Raw genomic sequence first — 22034 nt, forward strand, 5'->3', positions numbered from 1 at the left:
GGGTGGCAGTGTAGGCATGTAGGTTTCTAAGCTGAGAGTCACTGAACACTTCTCAAGGACCTGGCAGGGCCGTGCAGTCTGGCACACGGCAGGCAGGCTCTGGGAACCATGGGGCTGAGCTGCAGAGGTAGGCTGCTTGCCTGCCCCAGGCGTGCCTTTCTTAGCTCTGCACAGGAACTGAGGTGGCTTCTGGCAACGGGGCCAGAACCCAGACCCTCTCCCCTGAGGTCTGCGTTTAGCAGCATGGCTCGGGAGAGGTGGGACAAGTCCCAGCCTGAGGGAAAGCCTTGCAGAGGTGAGGACGGGGGACGGCCCAGCCTGCCCTTGGGAAGAGCTGCTTCTGGCCTTCTGGCTGAGGCGGGGTGATGGGCGCCCCGCTGACTGGGGCAGCGTGTGGGGTGTGCTCCCCAGGAGCATAGGTTTGGCCCCACCCAGGGATGCCAGAGTCCCGCTCCAGCTGGTCCAGGGGTCCCCAAGGGATGAACGGCGTCGGCGAAAGGAAAAGAGACAGAGTTTTTTTTGATGGCCTAAAGACCACGCTCTTATTGCTTTAGTCTCTATTTATATAGCATAAGATCTTCTACGTAATGATTCTTACAATATTTTTCCATTTAGATCAACATCCCGATTCTAAGATGTGTTGAAAGTTTTTTCCTAGTCTATTGTCACATTTTGGTTACATGTTTACCCCGAAACCTATTTTTATTTTACTAAAACATAATCTACAAATCATATTATTCCATCTGTTTATTTTGTACAGCCTGCTACTACAGTGAGTACAGCGTCTTGCTTCAATGACTAAAAACTATAGTGATGGCTAAGGGCAAAGTTTTTCATAGTACAGCCATTGTCAGTGGTGGCTTGTTTACCATCTACCCACATACCACAAGACTATTTCTGGCAAGGGGAAATCTTTTGCAGTTTACCTAGATACTATTTACAATACAATTTATATATATTTTTTCTGTTTGTGCTTAGATTTTGAGGGGAAAAGGCAATTGGCTTAGTTTCTGTAACTTTCCCTGATACATGACCCAAGTTTTCCAGTCATCAATAACAATTTCCTCATGAGGCCAGGTCACAATAGGCTTAGGGCTTGTTTTCCAAATGATCATGGCCTTATTCCCTGGCTGAGTGTTAGGGACCCACCAGTCAGGGGCCTCAGTAGGTTTAATCATTTTTGGAATGTTTCTCTGGGGCAAGGGATCATTTTTCTTATTGAACTCTCATGATCTCATCATGGAAGCCCCTACAACTCCAGCCATCAAAGAATGAAACAGAGTTAGCCACACCAGAAGCATAGAAGCAGGAAGGAGGGAAGGTTCCGATCCTGGAGAGAAACCGCTTTGCGGTTTCTTCTTGAGTGGTGCCGTGACTTTGTCACCCGGCAGTAGTTCCAGAACGGCTCCCAACACAGAGACCTGCTTGCTCTCTGGCTTCCCACCAGGCAGTGCTGAGACGACGGGGCCGTCCCTGGGAACCCTTCTGCAACACGTCCTTGTGGAGCAGGAAGGGGTGAGCGCGAGGCTGGAGCGCCCTCCGAGGCTGCTCTCGCCTGGCCCACCTGCTGAGGGGCGCCTGGCCTGTTCTCAGCCACCCCAGCATTGCCAGCATCGGGTCAGTGAAGAGCAACTGAAGGGACAAATGACGTCCAGCTGGAGCCCGAGCCCCGAGGCCAGAGAAAACCCCTCTCAGGTTCTGACACCCGCAGTGAGACACCAAGACTCCTTGGGGAAATGCCTTTAATGAGGACAGTTCCAGCTGGGCCTGCCCTTTGCCAGGTTACCCCAATGGATGGGGTCTAAACCTAAGGACAGTCTCTGCTACCGGTGAGCTGGACCAGGGTCCCCGCCCCGCCCTCACCTCCAGTCTGAGCCGCAGCTGGCCCGGCCCCTCCCTGGCCGCACCATCTCCACCTCCAGCTCTCACTGGTCTCAGCCAGGGGAGGGGCCAGGCGCTGGGCTGGCGGGGCCAGGCGCTGGGCTGGCGAGGCTGGGCACAGGCACCTGGGGCCACAGGGCAGCCTGGGCGGGACCAGGGGCAGCCACACCCAGCTGCTCTCCTCAGACGGGCCGCCTAGGGCCGTGCTGGCTGCTGCAGGTGGCACTGGGGACCCTGGCGTGTCCCGGCCCCTCACTGGGCCTGGGCGGGGGCCCGCCGTGGGCCCAGGACTGCATTACACGTAGTCCAGCATCTCCGTCTCCATCTCGTTCTCGCTCCCGTCGGACGGCTTGAACTCCTCCTCCTCCTCCTCATCCTCTTCCTCCTCGTCTTCCCCGGACTCGCCGGTCAGCTGCTCTTTCCCACTGTCCGCTTTGGTCGGGCTGGAGAAGAGGGCTGGGCCCAGAGACCAGGCCGTGTGTGTCCCGACGCTGGCCCCAGGCGGCCCCCACACCGGCCGTCCCTGGTCCCACCCGGGTTCCCTGCCCCCGCCCCTCAACCCCGGGGGGGCCTGTCTACAAACTCAGGGGCTGGGGCTCCAGCTCTGGAGCTGCTCCGGGAAGTACGACGGCTGGGGGCCCGGACTCGTCTAACCAACACCTCAGAGCAACACGGATGCCCAGGGCCTTGGGAATCTTCCTGGAGCAGCCTCGGGCAGTTCGGGACTCCAGGGGACCCCGTTGGAGTGTGCCCAGGGTGGCTTTCCTCGACTGGGTAGGAGGCTCCCACCAGGTGGTTTCCTGGGGAGCAGGTCCATGAGGGAGGCCCACGGCGCGCGGGGCGAGCGGCTCTCACCAGGCCTCTTGGAGCGGATGGTCTGGCGGATCATGAGGGACATGGTGTCCCTCAGCTCGTCTGTGGTCTTGGGGAGGCACCAGCCGTCCCGCTCGGTGCACGAGCTCTCCTCCCCGTCGTTGCGGTGAATGATTCTCTGCAGCCTGGGCGTTGGAGACAAACGTCAGGGGTGGGGGGCGTCTGCTCAAAGGTGGGGGGGTGTCTCTGCTCAAGGGTCGGGGGGAGGGGTCTGTTCAAACGTCGGGGGTCGTCTGCTCAAAGGTCGGGTGGGGGGGGTCTCTGCTCAAAGGTCCAGGGTGCGGGTCTCTGTTCAAAGTTCTGGGGGTGGTCTCTGTTCAAAGGTCTGGGGTGAGGGTCTTTGCTCAAAGGTCCGGGGTGGGGATCTGCTCAAAGTTCTGGGGTTGGGGGGGTCTCTGCTCAAAGTTCTGGGGTTGGGGGGGTCTCTGCTCAAAGTTCTGGGGTTGGGGGGTCTCTGCTCAAAGTTCTGGGGGTGGGGAGTCTCTGCTCAAAGTTCTGGGGTTGGGGGGGTCTCTGCTCAAAGTTCTGGGGTTGGGGGGGGTCTCTGCTCAAAGTTCTGGGGTTGGGGGGTCTCTGCTCAAAGTTATGGGGTGGTGGTCTCTACTTAAAGGTTCGGGGTGGGGAGGGTCTCAGCTCACAGGTGCCAGTAAGCGGTTTTGGCAGAGCTGGCATTGTGCTCAGAGAAACAGCACTCAGAGCGCTGTCCCGTGGACGAGCACGGTCGCGAAGCACATCCTTGAAAGCCGCTGACCGGACTCCAACCTGGGATAACCTGCCCCTCCAGCCCAGCACCCCTCCCCCAGCTTTCTAAACATCACTGGAACAGCTGGGTTAAACGTGTCTGGGATTCTGTCGGCTCTGGGGACTGGGAACCATGTCAGGAACCCCCGTGCGGGGCATGTAGGAGGAAGACAAAGACCCTAGCCCAGTGCGTGCTCTGTGCCCAGCATGGCTGGCTGCTGGGGGCAGGGTGGCCCACAGGCCCCCAGGAAGCCGCTGCTACTCACTCCCAGGGGCCGGCTGTCTCCTGAGGGGTGACGGCGGACGTGAAATGGAAGACAGGCAGGACACAGTTTGGTCCCTGGCGGTTTCTCTGCTCTGCGCCCGAGTCCCACAGTCCCCACCTCCCACGGTCCCCACCTCGGTACCCCTCAGGTACGTACTCCTCCACGTTCAGGTCACAGAACTGGTAGAACATCTGCCGGTACGGTGGCAAGGCCCCCTCCTGGAAGATGTAGACCGAGTCCTGGAAAGGAGGGCTGAGATGAGACGGAAAGGTCCAGGGAGCGTCCTGGGGGTGGACGGCACTAGAGACCCCACAAGGGGTGGCTCCCCAGGGCCTCTCCCAGGGCAGCGGCCTGCGCTGACCCCAAGACCTGGCAGGCTTGGCTCTCCTCTCTGGATTCAGGTGGGTAGACAGGCCAGAAGCCGGGACAGGTCAGTAGGACACAAGCTGTGACTCCCCCGGCGCTGATGGGGGTGGAAGCAGCCAGGCCCCCCGGGACCCTTGAGCCGCCCACAAGACCAGCCAGGCGCTGCCCATGGGGAGGCCCCACTGGGATCGGGCTCTGCCTCGGCGGCTCCCTGAGGGAGGCCTCCTCCCTTCTCCTAACTGGTCATCTTAGGGAGAGTTGCAAGCCAGTTCCAGAGGTGGGGACTACGGCCTAAAACGAGACTCCTGAAGGCGGATGGCCACTCGGGCAAGGATGCGGCCTCCCACCCTGAGGAGAGGTAAGACCAATGTTGCTGGCAGATAGCTGGCCCCAACCCTCTGTGGCCGGGGACTCCTCCCCAGGCCTGGAACAGCTCACAACAGGCCTTGGGACATCACTGCCTCTGCTGGGTGGCTGTGCTAACGAGAGCCAGGCCTGGGAGGATGGCCCTCGTCCAGCCCATGGCTGGGCGCAGGTGGTCTGCTTTGGCTCCGGGCTCACAGCCCTCCGTCTCACCCTGCCCAGGGCCCACAGGGGCCTCAGGGCCCAACTCAGAGGGCGGCGCACAGGGCTGCTGGTGTCTGAGGCCCCTCCCTGAGACAGGTGTGCCCCGGTGGTCAACACCCCCGCCCCCGGGGGGCTCGTATCCTGAGCTGTGTTTGGAGGCAGTGCTGGGACGTGGGAGTCGGGTGAAGGGACTGGAAGGGCAGGGCAGCCTCCGTCAGAGCCTCACAGGTGAGGCTGAGCGTGGGCAGCAGGGCCAGGCCTGCCCAGCGGAGGGGCCGCCGCTCCACCCACCCCTCACTCTCGCCCAGGCAGGCAGCCCGCGGACACCCACCTTGAGCTTGTACTTGTTGGGACTCAACTTCTGTGCACTGGCTGACCCTGAGGGGCCCAGGCCTTGCTTCAGGTCATGCATGGTGACGAGCTGGCTGGCTGCGAGGGGACCACGGCAGGGGTCTGGAATACATGGGGGTATTTCTCCCGCCCCCCGACCACCCCTCCCACCCTGGGACGCACTGGCCGGCAGGGCCCTGGAATGACCCTTCGGGAGGCCCCTGCCCCTCCCGCAGTCTGAATGCCCGTTTCCCGGCGCCTGCTCTGCAAGGGAGCCCGAGGCCCTTACTGGTCTTTTTGACGGTGATGGGGAGGCTGTAGTTGTAGGTGCTGCGCTTGGCCTTGACGGGCATGTCGCTGGGGGCGTAACCTGCCAGAGAGGGCGGGCGCGTCAGGCTAGGGGGTGCAGAGCCCCTGACAGCGCGGCCTGCACCACAGGTGCACCAGGGCTCCCAGGGGCGGCTCCTGAGAGAGGGACACAGGCCCCCGAGCTGGAGAGACAGGAGCCGCCGTGTCTCGGTGCTTGGTGTGCGGGGGACTCACCGCAGGCGGGGGACGGACACTGACCGGACGCCTGGCCTGCACGGCAGGAGCCGCAAGTAACTGTGGAAGAACAGAAGGACCACTAGAGAGGCACCACGGGGGCCAGGACAGGAGCTCGGGTCCTTGGGTCTGCGACAGCCTGCCTCCAACAAGCCCGCCGAGGGCGAAGGCGTTTATCCTCTCCGTGCGGATCTATTCTCATTACCCAAGAGAACGCTGCAAATGCAAAGCCAGGAAGGGAAAAGGAAAGTAAAGGTTTTAGTAATGGTTTACCGTATTTCATTCCACATCGGATTCGGAAGTCAAGGACTTGATAAATCTTGGCCTCTGGCCGTTTTCGGGGGTCAAATCCAAATCGAATCCACAGGCTTCTCCAGGGGCCTGTTATCTAGAGACAGAAAGGGTGGGGGTGCGAAGTGAGGTTCAGGCCGATCCTCGGCTCCCCTGAGATGCAGGTCCAGGTGGCTGCCCACATGGGGCAGCTCAATATTCCAAGAGCTGGGGACAGGGCTCTGCAGCCCTTGCCCCCAAGCTTGCATATGTGGCTCTGTCTCCTGGGATGGGTCACTTGACCCTTCCAAACCTTGGTCTTCCTGGCAGATGGCATTTTGGGGAGGATTAAAGGAGGATTAAAGCTGAAGCTCCAATACTTTGTCCACCTGATGCGAAAAGCCGACTCACTGGAAAAGACCCAGATGCTGGGAAAGATTGAGGGCAGGAGGAGAAGGAGAAGACAGAGAATGAGATGATTAGATGGTATCACCGACTCAATGGACATGAGTTTGAGCAAACTCTGGGAGATCGTAAAGGACAGGGAAGCCTGGTGTGCTGTGGTCTGTGGGGTTGCAAAGAGTCGGACATGACCAAGACTGAACAGCAACAACAAAAGGAGACGGTGACCCTGGAGCCCTTGGCATAGTGCCTGGCACAGAGGAAGAGCTTGAGAACCATCACAACTGTCCTGACGGACGGGAGGCTCTGGCCCCACAAGAGCTCTGATGGTCCTCTGTCTAGAGAGCCAAGGCTGAAAGGCAGCTTCAAGGCTGGGTCTAGGCCCAGGAGGGACGAGCCCCCCAACCCTCTCCTGCCATCACAGTCACATTGTCTGCCTGCCCCCCCAGGGCCCCACGTTCAACCCCTGGCTGGCAGGAGCGCCTCCTCGTAGCCCCTTGGGGAGTCTTGACAATGACACTCCCATCTCCATGCCGTCTTAGACTCAGTCCAAGGTACATCTGCTGCGCACTGAAGCCCACTTGACCGGGGGAGAATGAGTGAACGCAGGCAGCACTGTGGTCAGGGGCCCCAGGAGCTCTGCCACGTGCTGGCTGCAGGACACTGGCACGTCGAGCCCCCAGGCCAAGCCTAGCATCCTCACCAGAGCAACGCCCCTGCTGCCGTGCCCGCGGAGAAGAAAGGAGGCTGTGCGCACAGCACTCACCCTAGCCTGTCCCTGGAAAGCTCTCAGCTCAAGGCCATTAAAAAACACACAATCCTTTTACTTTCAAGTTACATGATGTCTTGAATCCCACAGTCACCCCAATGTGGCCAACGTGTGACCGCGGAGGCTGGGGAGGGCCTCTGCAGGGGCGGTTAACGAGCCGTCCAGCGGGTGCCAGGACAGGGAGCTGCTCTTGCTGTGGCCCTGAGAGGCCACACCGGGGATCAGGACAACCCTGGCAGGAACCCAGGGGGGCGGCAGGCAGACCCTTACCATGTAATAGGCCACAAAGGGCAGCAAGATCTTGAGCTTGTCAGGGTGGACGCTGATGTTGGCCTTGAGGGCGTTCCGTGACCAGATGGGACGGATGTCAAAGAGCTGGAGGGTCAAAACCGAGGCTGAGAGGAGGGCAGACAGCTTCCCCGCCGGCCCCAGGGCCCCCCTGCAGGGTCTGGCTCCAGAGGCGGGGAAGCCGGTGAGGAGCCACCTCCAAGAGCCGCTGCGTGCTCGCTCGCCCGTCCCTCGGAAGTGGCCTGTGCACCAAGCTCGTGTCCAGTGCAGCTGGGCCTGGGTGTTCGGGAAGGACCACGAGGGGCACCGTCCCCGTCCTTTTGCAGCTCAAAGGGTAATGAGGGAGGCAGAGGACCAAAGGCGCCAGAGCGGGGCCACAAGGGGGACAGGCAGAGCTCTGGGACCCTGAGCAGCCCCAGAGGGCAGAGGCCTGAGCTGGGACGTGAGGAAGGCCCTGGGGACGGCCCAGCCCAGGGGAGGACTGTGGAAGGCTGGGGGGTGGAGGAGGGCCAGGGCAGGAGTGGCCCCGAGCCACGAGGAGGCTGGGCTGCGAGCAGAAGACAAGGGGGGGCCTTGGAGAGTGGCCCCACGTCCCCTGACCCAGTGACTCGGGCCAGGTGGCAGGCTGCCTCCTCCCAGGGCCGCCTGGCCAGCCAACTCTAACCAGGAGGAAGGGCCGGGCCTGGCACACAGCAGGTGCCCCAGCTGATGTGCCCGGGCCAATGACTGGAGGAAGGAAGTTTCTGGGACCCTGGAGCTCCAGGCTGCAGTCATGCCTGGACAGCGCTGACCCCCAGGGGACCTCGGAGGAGGCTGAAGAACCACTTTCAGCCTTGGGAAGGCAGGGCTTACACTGGCAGAGCTTTAGACATGGCATCTGGAGGTAAACGGTTCCCACGAGTTAATAAAGGAGTCTGAAACAAGCATGGGGCCCAGTGGGTAAAGAGGGGGTGGCTGGGGCAGAGGCAGCCCGCAGGGGCAGTGCGCACCTTCCTCAGCTCCTCCTCCACTCTGTGGTCCACGGGGTTGGTGCAGACCTTCTTCCACGTCTGGACCGCAGCCTCCATTGGCCGCTCGGGCACCTCGTCCCCCTCAAAGTTGACAAAGATGGCGTTGTGGGGGCGCCGGGCCCTGCTCAAGCCGATCAGGTTCTCACCCGAGATGGCGAGATTGTTGTAGCCTTCCCTGGGGGCAGAGAGAGGGGTGAGGGCAGGAATGCCAGGCATGGGCCGAGCTGGACACTGGCGGCCCACGTCTGGGTGCTTCCCCTGGAACCTGGGTGAGGGGAGGATCTTGGTGCCAGCAGGGGGAGAAGGGGCAGTGAGTCTGAGAGCTCAGGGAGGCTCTGAAGCTGGGCCAGGCCCAAAGTCCCAGAGGCTGGTGAGCTCACAGCCACATCGAGTTGTCACGGCACCATCCAGCCAGCGAAAAGCTGGAAACAGCCCAGCGTCCGTCAGGCAGGGAGGATGGAATCAGCGGAGGTGTGGCCACACAGGAACCATGGATCCTCTGTCAGCTGTGCTTACTGACATCCACAGCTCACTCATCTAACCCTCGAAACAGTCCTTCCATCTTCCCATAATGAAGGACCCAACTTCCACAAGTCCCTGAGGCCACGGGGGTTGGAGACCTGCTTGAGTCAGAGCTCAAGGTGGCAGAGCTGGGATTCCAGCCCAGGGAGGCTGGGGGGGGCGGGGGGCGTGGGTGGTGGCGGCACCGATCGCTGTCCAGCCGCTTGTGACAGAGCCTGAGTCCCTGACTTGGAAGCATCTCAACGATACTGCGGTGAAGGGAGGACAGATACTACCAAACTGTCTCGTCACAGAGCACGAAGTCTAACAGGACTCTGCTTCCACTGCAAGGGACACAGGTTCCATCTCTGGTCAGGAACTAAGATCCTGCAAACTGTGTGATGTGGCCAAGAATAAAAATAATTTTTTAAAAAGGGCTCTGTATAGCAGAAACCAATACAATATTGTAAGGCAATTATCCTTCAACCAAAAACAAAAAACAAACAAAGCACTCTGTTGCCAGCAACTGTGCTGGGCCTGCTTTATAAGCGCGAACACACAGGGCCAACGCTTCTCAGGGGCTCCGAGTGCCTCCCTCTGTCAGAGCGTGCGGCCTCGCTGAAGTGGGGGGCAGCCCCAGGGACCCCCAGACACCCCCATCAGCTCCCACAGCTGCCATCACATGGCCACTTCCACACCATCCAGGCCCCAGCCCAACCCACTCAACTATTTTGAAGTACTTTTCAAAGTACATCCTGGTTGTCAGACAGGGGATTACTCCCTTTCAAATCTGTTTCTAATCACCTTCTTTTTCCGTGAGTTCACACTTCCTGCATATTTACAAAGAACAACAATGTGATTTTTCACATTGGGAAACAGAATTACAAAAAGACGGGATCAAACCTGTGCCTTTTTTCAAAAGTGTGACTCCATCTGAAACCCCCAGAATGTTGTCCAGTTTTCAAAGACACCTCCCTGAAGCCCCAGACATCTGAGCAGGAAAGCCCCTGGCGGCCCCTCCGGCCAGGCAGCAGCTGCAGGGAGGGGGTCCCTGCCTGGCTGTCTCTGCTGGCTCCCCCTACCTCAACTGCCTCAAGAAGCAGAGAACCCCGTCAGGGGTCCCCGGATCATCTAGGAAGTTGAACCTCCCTGGACCAGGGCAGGCCAGTGAGGCGGATGCCAGGCCTCCTCAGCCAGTCCTCAGTACCCAGGAAGGTCAGCAGAGCAGAAAAATCGATAACAGCCCTGGGAGAAAAGGCAGGCTCTTTCCATGTGGTGGAAAATCGATAAACCACACGGGAGGAAAAAAGGGCCCGTGGGTCCCAGGGCAGCTGGCTTTCCACCCCAGTCCCCCTCCCAGAGGTTGGGGGACAGCTGTCCGCTGGCCCCAGGGGACAGAGGAGTGACTCCAATGCCGCCAGCCAGCGCCAGGGCCAGCAATGTGGCGGGAGGGCGCGCTCTAGTTTCTTCTTGGACATATTTGTGTTTGTTGCTGACTTAAGAGTAAAATGTTTGTGGGGGGGAAATAATTAAAACATTTTAGAAATATGCAAATTTTAAAAATTAAAACTCTTGTATCGAGTATAATATACACACAGAAAACTCTGTCACTGCACAGGCTAGAGTTTTCGGAGGGAGGGGATGGACTTCATTCTTTTTAGTTACACGTGTATAAAGTTTGGTCTTTTCTAACAAGTACAGTCTACTCCTGCGATCAGAAAACAGGGGGAGGGGGTGGGATGATGGGCTCAACAGGCCTGAGAGACGGCGACCCTCGCCTGGCTCTCGGGTCACCCTGGAGACACGGGGCAGCAGAGAGGCCTGGGCCTGGGTGACGCTGAGGACGCTGTCAACGTTCACTCGTTCTGCGGACGGTGCTGTGGCTACCTTAGTCCTTCCCGTCAGAGATGCACACCGACTTGTTTCTGGAGGACTCGCTGTGATGCCGGGGTGGCGGAGGGTGAGAGGAAGCCAGCAGCGGAAGGCTGCTAATGGCTGAAACTGGTGACATGGGTGAGGGGTCCAGACAGCCCCGCCTCTCCTTTTGGAACTCCACAGAAGGCATTTTTTAAAGGAAGAGAACAATTCCCCTTTCTCTTCAAGGCAGAATCTAAGCTCCTTCGCGGGGTCTGCGGGACCCTCAACCACCAGTCTCCTGGCTTCGGGGACAATGGCCCTAGACCAGTCCTCTGCACCGGCCAACGGCAGCACCCAGGTCTGGTACGCCCTCTCTCCCCTGCCTGGCTCTGTCTCAAAGGCCACCCCCCCCCCGAGTCCTCCCTGATGCCCCACTCACGGTCCACAACAGCCCACTCCCCACTTGTCCCCTGTAAGACACACGCCTGCCCACTGGCCCCTGCCGCCCACTCATTCACCCCACGTGCCCGCCGGCTCCCCAGCTGGGCCCGTACAGAACCGCCTCTGTTGTGCTCCCTCTGACCCTGGCTCCAAAGAGAGACCTGGGCCGTGCCAGGCGGTCAGCGCTCGTTGATGGAAATACTTGATGGAAAAGAAGGTGCTCGTCCTTCCGCCCCTCCAGAGATGATAACCGTCTGGGCCCGGTCTCCGCGGTCTTCCCAGGCTTCTGTTATCGCTCAGTTTGGCCTTATAGCCATGCAGTCTGCTCTAGGGAGGTTCTCTGGACATGAGCCCCGTCGGCCCGTGGAGCTGGCTCTGGTAAAGGCGCTGTGGTCTTCCCTGGCACAGACAGGCCGTCATTTAATAACGACACGGCCCCTATTCGTGGACTGGTTGCCACTCGCTTGTCCACTTTATCACGCTTGGCCAGCACTCACTGCTCTGAGTATTTCCAGGGGCTTCCGTCATGCAGCTCTCTAACGATGCGGAGACGTGGGGACTGTACCATTGCTATCAGGCGGAGAGGCTGGAGCAGGAGGTCGGGGCTCTTGTGGGATCACAGGTCCAGGACCTGAACACAGGCCCCGCTGGACCGGGCTCTCTCACCACACCAGGTTCTCCCAGCTTCCTGCCCACAACCAGCCAGGAAACGCTCTCGTCAGCATATTATCTTTGAGCACCGAGGTGGGAATCACTATGGGATAAATTCCTACAGGAGGAACCACTTGGTGGACTGGAAAGAACACTTAAAACCACAGCAGGGGAATTCCCTGGTGGTCCGGTGGTTAGGACTCTGTACTGCCACTACAGGGAACACAGGTTCGATCCCTGCTCAGGAAACTAAGATCCCCTAAGCCACGTGGTATGGCCAAACTTAAAATAAAACAAAACTGTAACAGATTCTGCAAGATCGCTCTCCAAACAAGTCAGCCAACCTCGTTCTCGGCGCTCCCGGGAAGGAGGTGTCTGTCTCTCCATACTTTTAGGTACACACTTTTGGCGATAGGCCAGCAAGTCCTGAGGCAACATCTTGATTGACATTCCATGGTGTGGGGACAGCCCTAAGCAAGGCCTCTGGGTGGGACGCAGGGACCAGGGCAGGTTCCTGACTCCCCTGGTCACCGACTGCTCTGCTTTTGGAGGTGCTGGGGTCAGGGGCTGCCCTGGCCCCCTGACCCGTGAGTGGCAGAGTCCAGCCCTCTGAGCACAGGGCCCTCACCCCGAATCCCGATGTTGCGGGGCGGCGGCCAAGGGAGGCACTCACCGGTGCTGTGTCTCCGGGCGGTAGTAGTAGTCCACCGGCGTGTCCAGCCTGGAGAAGATGGGCGGGGGGATGTAGAGCGGCAGGTCCTGGTGGAAGAAACTCTCCTTCTGGGGCTTGAGCATGAGCACCTTGTCGTACATGGACATCTGCCTGCCGTCTGCCTCCGTGTGCACCGCCAGGTACTGGAAGTCGGACATTCCTGGGGAGGAAGGCGGACAGATGGCAGACGCCCTTTAATACCGCCCAGGCACTGGCAGCTGCCACACAAGGCCCACATCTGCTTGAGGCACTGAGGGGGCCTTGCGGGAGAGGCTGCTGGGCAGGAGTGGCAGGAGCTGAAACAACCCCCGCCTTGAGTCGCTTCTGGGAGCTCGGCCCCGGGCGCCGAACTACCTGGAGAGGCATTATTTGGGGGGGGTGGGGGGAGCCGTTACATGACACTGAGGATGGAGTTCAGGTCGGGAATGAGCAAGCCGCACCATGCACGTGCCGAGATGTCGCACCTCTAGCAAGCCCCAGGTGAGGCTGACGCTGCTGGTCGGGGACACACACTGAGCGGGGAGGGGCCGGCTGAGTTAGAGAGAGGCAAAACGCATCACGGGGAGAGCCCCGTCCCAGGAAGGACAGCCCTCTCTGGTGAAGACATATTCCACCAGCGATGGACGTTCAAAACGCCCACCGTGTGGGGATCCCAAGACCTGTTTCAGTCTTTGCACACTTTCTATTCTTCCTTTTCAGTCTTTTGGTTTCTTCAGTTTCTATCTTAGAACCGCAGCTGCTACTACAGACACATCCAGACTTATTAGTTATTTGCCAAGTGCTTCCCGTGTGCATGAACCAGCCCTCTAAGAGCACCATCCCCCGAATCCCCATGGGGGGCTACGGGACTCAGGGCTCCCACTGCCAGACAAGCAGACCCAGGGAGGCTCAGGCAGGCATGACTCCCCTCCCTACCCCGCGCGCCTCAACCCTTTGAGGACCCCGCGGGAGACATCTAGTTGGCTGAGAGATCAAAGGACGTGAGGCCCCTCAAAGGGGTTGAGGTGATCTGGGAAGGGTTCAGACGGGAGACAAGACCAGCAGCGGTCAAGACTCAAAGGTCCCCAAATACGAGGGAGGGGGTGGGGTTGAAAATTGGAAGCCTGTGGACCTTTTTCTTTGGCCCCACAAAATGGCTTTAAACACGAGATTTCTCAGAGAACTCCAGTGGCCAAGAGCCTGCGGTCCACAGGGAGCTGCCGGCAGGAGCAAGGGCAGCCTGCCTCCTGGACGGGGCCCACAGTCTGCCCCCACCCGCACGCCTGGGCACAGCTTGGCCCCCTTTATGTGCAGATGATCCACGCAGCCCCCGCAGGTACGAGGGACACAGGCCCGAAAATAACCCATTGCAGGAAGAATGGATTTCGCGGTCACCTTGAAATTTGAAGACGGTGGAGACGACTCCAAGGCTCTCTATGTCGTACGTGACCTGGGGGCGAGCCTCAGGCCCCAGCGCCCCGCTCTGTCGCCTGGTCTTCCGCTTGATCCGGAGCAGCAGGCTGTTGGTACTGAAGCGGTTGGCACACACAGGGTGGCAGTAGGGGTCCTTGGGCCGGAAGTAAAGCTCCAGCCTCTTGGTGGCATCTGCGTAGATCTGCGGTGAGGCCAAAGGAGACAGTGATGTGGAGGCTGGCTGAGCAGCAGGCAGCTCCTCCCTCAGTGAAGGCCCGATGGGGACCCAGGAGGCTTTTTCTGTTTTGTGTTCTGGGGTTTTATTTCCCAAAAGACTCATTTTCCAAACCCAAGGATCTCAGCTTTTATCTGGTAGAGAACATGAGGACAGCCTCTTCCTTTCTAAAGCTTCCCTGGTGGCTCAGATGGTAAAGAGTCTGCCTGCAAGGCAGGAGACCTGGGTTCATTCCTGAGTTGGGAAGATCCCCTAGAGAAGGGAAAGGCTACCCATGCCAGTATTCTTGCCTGGAGCATCCCATGGACAGAGAAGTCTGGTGGGCTACAGTCCATGGCGTTGCAAAGAGTTGGACATGACTGTGCGACTAACTCTTTCTTCTAAAAGGTTGTAAAGTGGCAAAGTTGGAGACAATAACTGTCAGTTAAGCAAAGCCTCGTCAGTGCAGGGAACGGCCATTCTTCCAGCAGCACTTCGTGGAGGTGTTACCCTCACGTCGCCATGGAGAGTCTGGGTGGGAGCCGTGTGACTTGTCTAGGGTTAGGAACTACCCACCCCAAAAGGCACCAGTAGTCAGCCTCATATACAAATGTTTCTAGGTCCAAAGGAAATGAAATCAATAAGTAACAAGCACTTTGGCCCTGACTCATGTGGCTTCTCCTTTCCAGGCCTTGGTTCCTTCTCCTTAAAATGGTAACAGGAGTACCTACTCCTCAGATTCTTACGATGACTAAATGAACATATATGTAAGGCGCTTAGCCTGGCACCTAAGTCATGGTAAACACTCTCTGTCATCCAAACAGGAATGCCTGTCCCACATGGGGTAAGAGGGAACAGTAAGAGTCAGTTGTGTGCATGTGAAAGTACCAACAACATCCCCTAGGCCAAGGTCACCTACCTGCTGGCGCCCCAACACCCTTAGCAGGCGTTCAGGAAGCGTCTAGGGAAAGAAGGTTAAAAAGAGCCCCTATCATCATGGGATAGGTCTATTAGCCTGCTGTGCCAGGAACGACACTAGATGTGGGCCTGGCACTGAGTAGGTGCATAAGAAACAGGAATGGAATGAATGAATGACCAGTCTTTTCCCTAAAGGGCTCACCCAGTACCTGTGTACAGATATCCCTGGAGTTAGCAGGAGTACAGATCCTGTCAAAGCCACAGTATAGTCAGTAAGTCAGGGTAAAAGAACAAGATGTGACTGACTGGGCTTCTACGAGCCTCCTGTGCTTAATTACAGGTTCAAGGTTTTCCAATATTCATAAAGGATGAGGAAGCAGAATTAAGAGTTTATACTTCAGAGGGAGGCATGTATGTGTTTAAATTCCCACTGTACTATGTAGGAGCTTGCTTGACCCAACTTTTCTTCCTGTGTCTTTACCTAAAAAATGGGAATAATAATGGTACCTAACTCACAGAACTGTGTTTGGGTGTCTCCTGTGGCGCTACAGGTCAGCAGTGTCCTGCCGCAGGGGCAGGAGCTCTGGGTGCAGCAGACCTGGGTATGGCATAAGCCCTCTTGGAGGAGGTCGCCATTAATCCACCATAGAGCTGCCAGAACTTACACAGGACTGGGAAATAGACTCTTGGAGGGCATAAACAGAAACTTGTGTGCACCAGGACCCAGGAGAAAGGAGCAGTGACTCCACAAGAGACTGACCCAGACTTGCCCAGGAGTGTCCAGGGGTCTCCAGGGGAGGTATGGGTTCGTGGTGGCCTGCTGCAGGGTCGGGGGCATTGAGTGTAGCAGTGCGTGCATGGGACCTTTGGAAGGAGGTCACCATTATCTTCATTACCTCCACCATAGTTTGGCCCCAGGTAAATAACAGGGAGGGAACACAGCCCCACCCATCAACAGAAAATTGTATTAAAGATTTACTGAGCATGGCCCTGCCCATCAGAACAAGACCCAGTTTCCCCCTCAGTCTCTCCCACCAGGAAGCTTCCATAAGCCTCTTATCCTTCTCCATCAGAGGGCAGGCAGACTGAAAACCACAATCACAGAAAACTAACCAATCTGATCACATGGACCACAGCTTGTCTAACTCAATGAAACTATGAGCCATGCTGTGTAGGGCCACCCAAGGCAGATGGGTCATGGTGGAGAGTTCTGACAAAATGTGGTCCACTGGAAAAGGGAATGGCAAACCACTTCAGTATTCTTGCCTTGAGAACCCCACGAACAGTTCAGTTCAGTTGCTCAGTCATGTGCGACTCTTTGCAACCCCATGGACTGCCACACACCAGGCCTCCCTGTCCATCACCAACTACCAGAGTTTACTCAAACTCATGTCCATTGAGTCGGTGATGCCATCTAACCATCTCATCCTCTGTCGTCCCCTTCTCCTCCTGCTTTCAATCTTTCCCAGCACCAGGGTCAAATGAGTCAGCTCTTCACATCAGGTGGCCAACGGACTGGAGTTTCAGCTTCAACATCAGTCCTTCCAATGAACACTCAGGACTGATCTCCTTTAGGATAGACTGTTTAGATCTCCTTGCAGTCCAAGGAACTCTCAAGACTCTTCTCCAACACCACAGGATGAACATTATGAAAAGGCAAAAAGATAGGACACTGAAAGATAAATTCCACAGGTCAGTAAGTGCCCAATATGCTACTGGAGATCAGTGGAGAAATAACTCCAGAAAGAATGAAGAGACGGAGCCAAAGCAAAAACAACACCCAGTTGTGGAGGTGATTGGTGATAGAAGCAAAGTCCAAAGCTGTAAGGAGCAATCTTGCATAGGAACCTGGAATGTTAGGTCCATGAATCAAGGCAAATTGGAAGTGGTCAAACAGGAGATGGCAAGAGTAAATGTTGACATTTTAGGAATCAGAGAACTAAAATGGACTGGAATGGGTCAATTTAACTCAGATGACCATTATATCTACTACTGTGGGCAGAATTCCTTAGAAGAAATAGAGTAGCCCTCATAGTCAACAAGAGTCTGAAATGCAGTACTTGGATGCACTCTCAAAAATGACAGAATGATCTCTGTTTCCAAGGCAAACCATCCAATATCACAGTAATCCAAGTCTATGCCCTGACGAGTAATACTGAAGAAGCTGAAGTTGAACAGTTCTATGAAGACCTACAAGACCTTTTAGAACGAACACCCCAAAAAAGATGTCCTTTTCATTATAGGGGATTGGAATGCAAAAGTAGGGAGTCAAGAAATACCTGGAGTAACAGGCAAATTTGGCCTTGGAGTACAGAATGAAGCAGGGCAAAAGCTAATAGAGTGTTGCTCAGAGAATGCACTAGTCATAGCAAATACCCTCTTCCAACAACACAAGAGAAGACTCTACACTTGGTCATCACCAGATGGTAATACCAAAACCAGATTGATGATATTCTTTGCAGCCAAAGATAGAGAAGCCCTATACAGTCAGCAAAATCAAGACCAGAAGCTGACTGTGGCTCAGATCATGAACTCCTTATTGCCAAATTCAGACTTAAATGGAAGAAAGTAGAGAAAACCACTAGACCATTCAGGTATGACCTAAATCAAATCCCTTATGATTATACAGTGGAAGTGAAAAACAGATTCAAGGGATTAGATCTGATAGACAGAGTGCCTAAAGAACTATGGACGGAAGTTTGTGACACTGTTCAAGACAATCCCCAAGAAAAAGAAATGCAAAAAAGCAAAGTGGCTGTCTGTGAAGGCCTTACAAATAGCTGTGAAAAGAAGAGAAGTGAAAAGCAAAGGAGAAAAGGAAAGATATACCCATCTGAATGCAGAGTTAAAATAAATAGCAAGGAGAGATAAGAAAGCCTTCCTCAGTGATCAGTGCAAAGAAATAGAGAAAAACAATAGAATGGGAAAGACTAGAGTTCTCTTCAAGAAAATTAGACATACCAAGGGAACATTTCATGCAAAGATGGGCTCGATAAAGGACAGAAATGGTATGGGCCTAACAGAAGCAGAAGATATTAAGAAGAGGTGGCAAGAATACACAAAAGAACTATACAAAAAAGATCTTCAGGACCCAGATAATCACGATGGTGTAATCACTCACCTAAAGCCAGACATTCTGGAATGTGAAGTCAAGTGGGCCTTAGGAAGCATCACTACAAACAAAGCTAGTGGAGGTGATGGAATTCCAGTTGAGCTATTTCAAATCCTAAAAGATGATGCTGTGAAAGTGCTGCACTCAATATCCCAGCAAATTTGGAAAACTCAGCAGTGGCCACAGGACTGGAAAAGGTCAGTTTTCATTCCAATCCCAAAGAAAGGCAATGCCAAAGAATACTCAAACTACCGCACAATTGCACTCATCTCACCCGCTAGCAAAGTAATGCTCAAAATTCTCTAAGCCAGGCTTCAACAGTACGTGAACCGTAAACTTCCAGATGTTCAAGCTGGATTTAGAAAAGGCAGAGGAACCAGAGATCAGATTGCCAACATCCGCTGGATCATCAAAAAAGCAAGAGAGTTCCAGAAAAACATCTACTTCTGCTTTATTGACTACGCCAAAGCCTTTGACTGTGTGGTTCACAAAGAGTTGGACACGATTGAGCAACTGAACTGAAATGAACTCACTAGATGGTTGTGAAGATTCAATCATGCATTCAAACAATATTTTGGAAGCAGGCACAATTATGGATGTTCAGATAACGAAGGTGATCAAGAGAGACAAGGACCCACGAGAGCTGATCATCTCAGAATCAGGGGTCCAAGACAGACAATAAAGACTTTAAAACACAACTTCAGATTGGAAATAGTGGGTGAACTGCTAGCAGCCACTTTAGTAAGGGCAGTCAAGGAAGGACTCTCTAAAGAAGAGACACTTCAAGATCTGGCGCATTCAAGTCACTGACATACAGCTTTGCACAAGGTAAAGAATTCATCCCACCTCCACTGTTTGCTGGGTGAACTTGAACAAGCTGTTTTTCAGTTTTCCTGTAAAGTTTGGACAACGACAGTCCCTACCTGGCAGGGTTCTGATGCGATGCGAATGTAGGTAAAGAACCTAGAAATATAGCTGGTGCAGAATAAATTTGCAGGAGACCAGGGTTCGATCCCCGGGTTGGGAAGTTCCTCTGGCGAAGGGAATGGCAATCCACTCCAGTATTCTTGCCTGGAGAATTCCGTGGACAGAAGAGAAGCCTGGCGGGCTACAGTCGGTGGGGTCACAAAGAGTCGGACACGACTGAGGGACTAACGCACACACATTACTGCTCTTTAACTCTAATAAGATAATCCTTCCTCCCCTTCTCATGTAGGTCTGTTGTTGTGTCGCTCGGTCGGGTCCGCCTCTTTGCGACCCCCATGGACTGCAGCCCACCGGGCTCCTCTGTCCATGGGACTTTCCAGGCAAGAACACTGGAGTGGGTTGCCATTTCCTTCTCCAGGGCATCTTCGGACGGCGCGTGTCCCGCACCGCAGGCGGATTCTTTGCCACCGGGCCACCAGAGAAGCCCCTGTTCCCTCAGATCCTAGGGGAAATCAGTCTACGCCGGCAGCCGCAAAAGCAGACCCCCGCCTCCTGGCCTCTCCAGAACCGACTGGAGCTCCGTTGCCAAGGCGATCTCAGAGCCCTCCCGGGGTGGTCTCGCCCCTCAGCCGCAGTCCCGCGACTCGGCGCTGCCCTGGTGACTCCCGCTCCTCACCCGGGAGACGCCTTCCTCGCCGCCCAGAGTCCGCAGCATCTTGGACACGTCGCGCACCACGCCCGGGTACTCCACACACACCATGCGCCTCTCGCGCCGCAGCTCCACCGGGATGGCGGCGCCCGGCCGAGCGTCTGCCGCCGCCGCCATCCCTACCAGTCCAGTCAGGCCCACCGGGGAGTCGGAGGGAAACGGCCCCTCCACACGCTCCTGGAAGCCTCGTCTCAATGGTTCCGCGAAGGAATCGTTCCGGGCTCCCCTCCCCGCTCGCGTGTAGTCTATATCCCTGGTTCCGTGAGGCTCGAAGGCCTCGAGGAGGAGGCAGCCGATGAGAAAGCCCGAGGCTGGGCGGCAAACGACCGCGCGGACCTCTGCGTTTGTGTGTAAAATAATAAGCTGAGGCGCCCGAAGGGCGGGGTAGATGCCAATCTCATCAACCAACCCGCGAGGGACCCGGAGAACGTGTAAGATACGCCCAGTGAGACTTTGGCCAATGAGAACACGAGGGGCCCGCCCAGCCGTTTAGCCAATGAGGAGTCGAGAGGAAGACAGGTTCCGGCCCCCTCCTTCCGGTTACCTTTCGGCCAATAACAAACCACTCATCGGAGGGTCCCCGCCCCTTCCTCGAATTCCTCCCACTGAGAGCTCGAGGGCGGGTTCGAGGCGGACTTCCGGTGTGTTGTCTTTGGGGCGTCAGGTCCCAGTAATGAATTGGTTTCCGGACCCGCACCTCAGGAGGTTTCTTAGGGGGCTGGGACCACCCCCAACTCCTGCTGCCCTCCGAGGACAGAAGCCACGAGGAGTTCAGCCCGGAAATGGCGAGAGCGAGAGAATTGTGCTTTGAATTTTTTTTTTTTTTGCCATTCTGCGCGCCTTTCAGGATCTGTGTTCAGGTGAAAGCCCAGAAGAAGCCTAAAATCGCCGCTAGATCGCCAGGGAACTCGCGGGAATTGCGCCTTGAGTGCTCGTCCACCTCCACACACGGAAAACCTGGAAGCGCCGCCCACCCACCCCCACTCACCCCCCAGCTCGGGCAGAATGCAGGCGTCTGGCCTTGGTTTCCTAAGAGTTATTTAGCGCCTGTTGTGAAGGGTTAAGTGAGCAGCTGTGTGGAAGACCCCGAACCAAGGGGCCAGGGGCCACTCTAGAGAATTACGAGGACAAAAACTATAGGGAGAAAAGTGTGTGTGGTGGGGGGAGATGAAGGGTCAGAAGTAGACATAGGCCAGACAGATCCTGAAAAGGATATACCTAACAGATTGGCTTTTTCTGAGTGCGGTGGAGAACCCTTGAGGGGTTTTATGCAGGGAGTGCTAGAATCTGACTTCAGTTCAGTTCAGTCGCTCAGTCGTGTCCGACTCTTTGCGACCCCATGAATCGCATCACGCCAGGCCTCCCTGTCCATCACCAACTCCCGGAGTTTACCCAAATCCGGGTCCATCGAGTTAGTGATGCCATCCAACCATCTCATCCTCTGTCGTCCCCTTCTCCTCCTGCCCCAAATCCTTCCCAGCATTAGGGTCTTTTCCACTGAGTCAACTCTTCGCATGAGGTGGCCAAAGTATTGGAGTTTCAGCTTCAACATCAGTCCTTCCAATGAACACCCAGGACTGATCTCCTTTAGGATGGACTGGTTGGATCTCCTTGCAGTCCAAGGGACTCTCAAGAGTCTTCTCCAACACCACAGTTCAAAAGCATCAGTTCTTCGGCGCTCAGCTTTCTTTATAGTCCAACTCTCACGTCCATACATGACCACTGGAAAAACCATAGCTTTGACTAGACGGACCTTTGTTGACAAACTAATGTCTCTGTTTCTCAATATGCTGTCTAGGCTGGTCATAACTTTCCTTCCAAGGAGTAAGTGTCTTAATTTCATGGCTGCAATCACCATCTGCAGTGATTTTGGAGCCCGAAAAGATCAAGTCTGACACTGTTTCCACTGTTTCCCCATCTATCTGCCGTGAAGTGATGGGACCGGTTGCCATGATCTTAGTTTTCTGAAAGTTGAGCTTTAAGCCAACTTTTTCACTCTCCTCTTTCACTTTCATCAAGAGGCTCTTTAGTTCTTCTTCACTTTCTGCCATAAGGGTGGTGACATCTGCATATCTGAGATTATTGATATTTCTCCCGGTAATCTTGATTCCAGCTTGTGTTTCCTCCAGCCCAGCGTTTCTCATGATGTACTTTGCATATAAGTTAAATAAGCAGTGTGACAATATACAGCCTTGACGTACTCCTTTTCCTATTTGGAACCAGTCTGTTGTTCCATGTCCAGTTCTAACTGTTGCTTCCTGACCTGCATACAGATTTCTCAAGAGGCAGGTCAG

The 22034-nt window shown here is 55.7% G+C and overlaps 1 protein-coding gene and 1 long non-coding RNA gene across 7 annotated transcripts; one reads left to right on the forward strand and one right to left on the reverse strand.

Annotated features, from left to right (window-relative positions):
• Positions 1-1725: 1725 nt before the first annotated feature.
• GTF3C5 (general transcription factor IIIC subunit 5) lies at positions 1726-20092 on the reverse strand. Of its 6 annotated transcripts, none has more exons than XM_081590749.1 (12): positions 19708-20092; positions 13843-14062; positions 12430-12628; positions 8286-8481; positions 7279-7383; positions 5841-5955; positions 5568-5627; positions 5314-5394; positions 5026-5123; positions 3918-4000; positions 2737-2879; positions 1726-2337 (listed from the first exon to the last, which is right to left on the reverse strand). In XM_081590749.1, exons 1-12 carry the CDS (start codon positions 19855-19857, stop codon positions 2177-2179), a joined length of 1611 nt encoding a protein of 536 aa, XP_081446875.1. In that variant the 5' UTR covers positions 19858-20092; the 3' UTR covers positions 1726-2176. The 6 variants fall into 6 exon arrangements, with proteins under 6 accessions (XP_081446875.1, XP_081446881.1, XP_081446879.1 ...); XM_081590755.1 differs by having other exon boundaries at positions 5026-5147; positions 19708-20090; XM_081590753.1 differs by lacking the exon at positions 5568-5627 and having other exon boundaries at positions 13843-14032.
• On the forward strand, positions 17053-20053 carry LOC145545802 (uncharacterized). The gene is made up of 2 exons (XR_014082197.1): positions 17053-19165; positions 19450-20053. It is a non-coding gene; the product is annotated as an uncharacterized LOC145545802 (long non-coding RNA).
• Positions 20093-22034: the final 1942 nt, after the last annotated feature.

This window comes from Giraffa tippelskirchi, chromosome 4 (assembly GCF_054371585.1).
Source record: "Giraffa tippelskirchi isolate mGirTip1 chromosome 4, T2T-mGirTip1v1.2.pri, whole genome shotgun sequence".
Lineage (NCBI taxonomy): Eukaryota > Metazoa > Chordata > Mammalia > Artiodactyla > Giraffidae > Giraffa > Giraffa tippelskirchi.

Bases quoted from the DNA above. Each gene is read 5' to 3' on its own strand.
- GTF3C5 (XM_081590755.1), bottom strand. From the start codon at position 19,857: ATGGCGGCGGCGGCAGACGCTCGGCCGGGCGCCGCCATCCCGGTGGAG. The intron at 7,384-8,285 runs GTGCGCACTGCC...TTGACCCTCCAG, and splicing joins TGGAGGAGGAGCTGAGGAAG to CTCTTTGACATCCGTCCCAT. The intron at 2,338-2,736 runs GTGAGAGCCGCT...CTCTGGGCCCAG, and splicing joins CATCCGCTCCAAGAGGCCTG to CCCTCTTCTCCAGCCCGACC.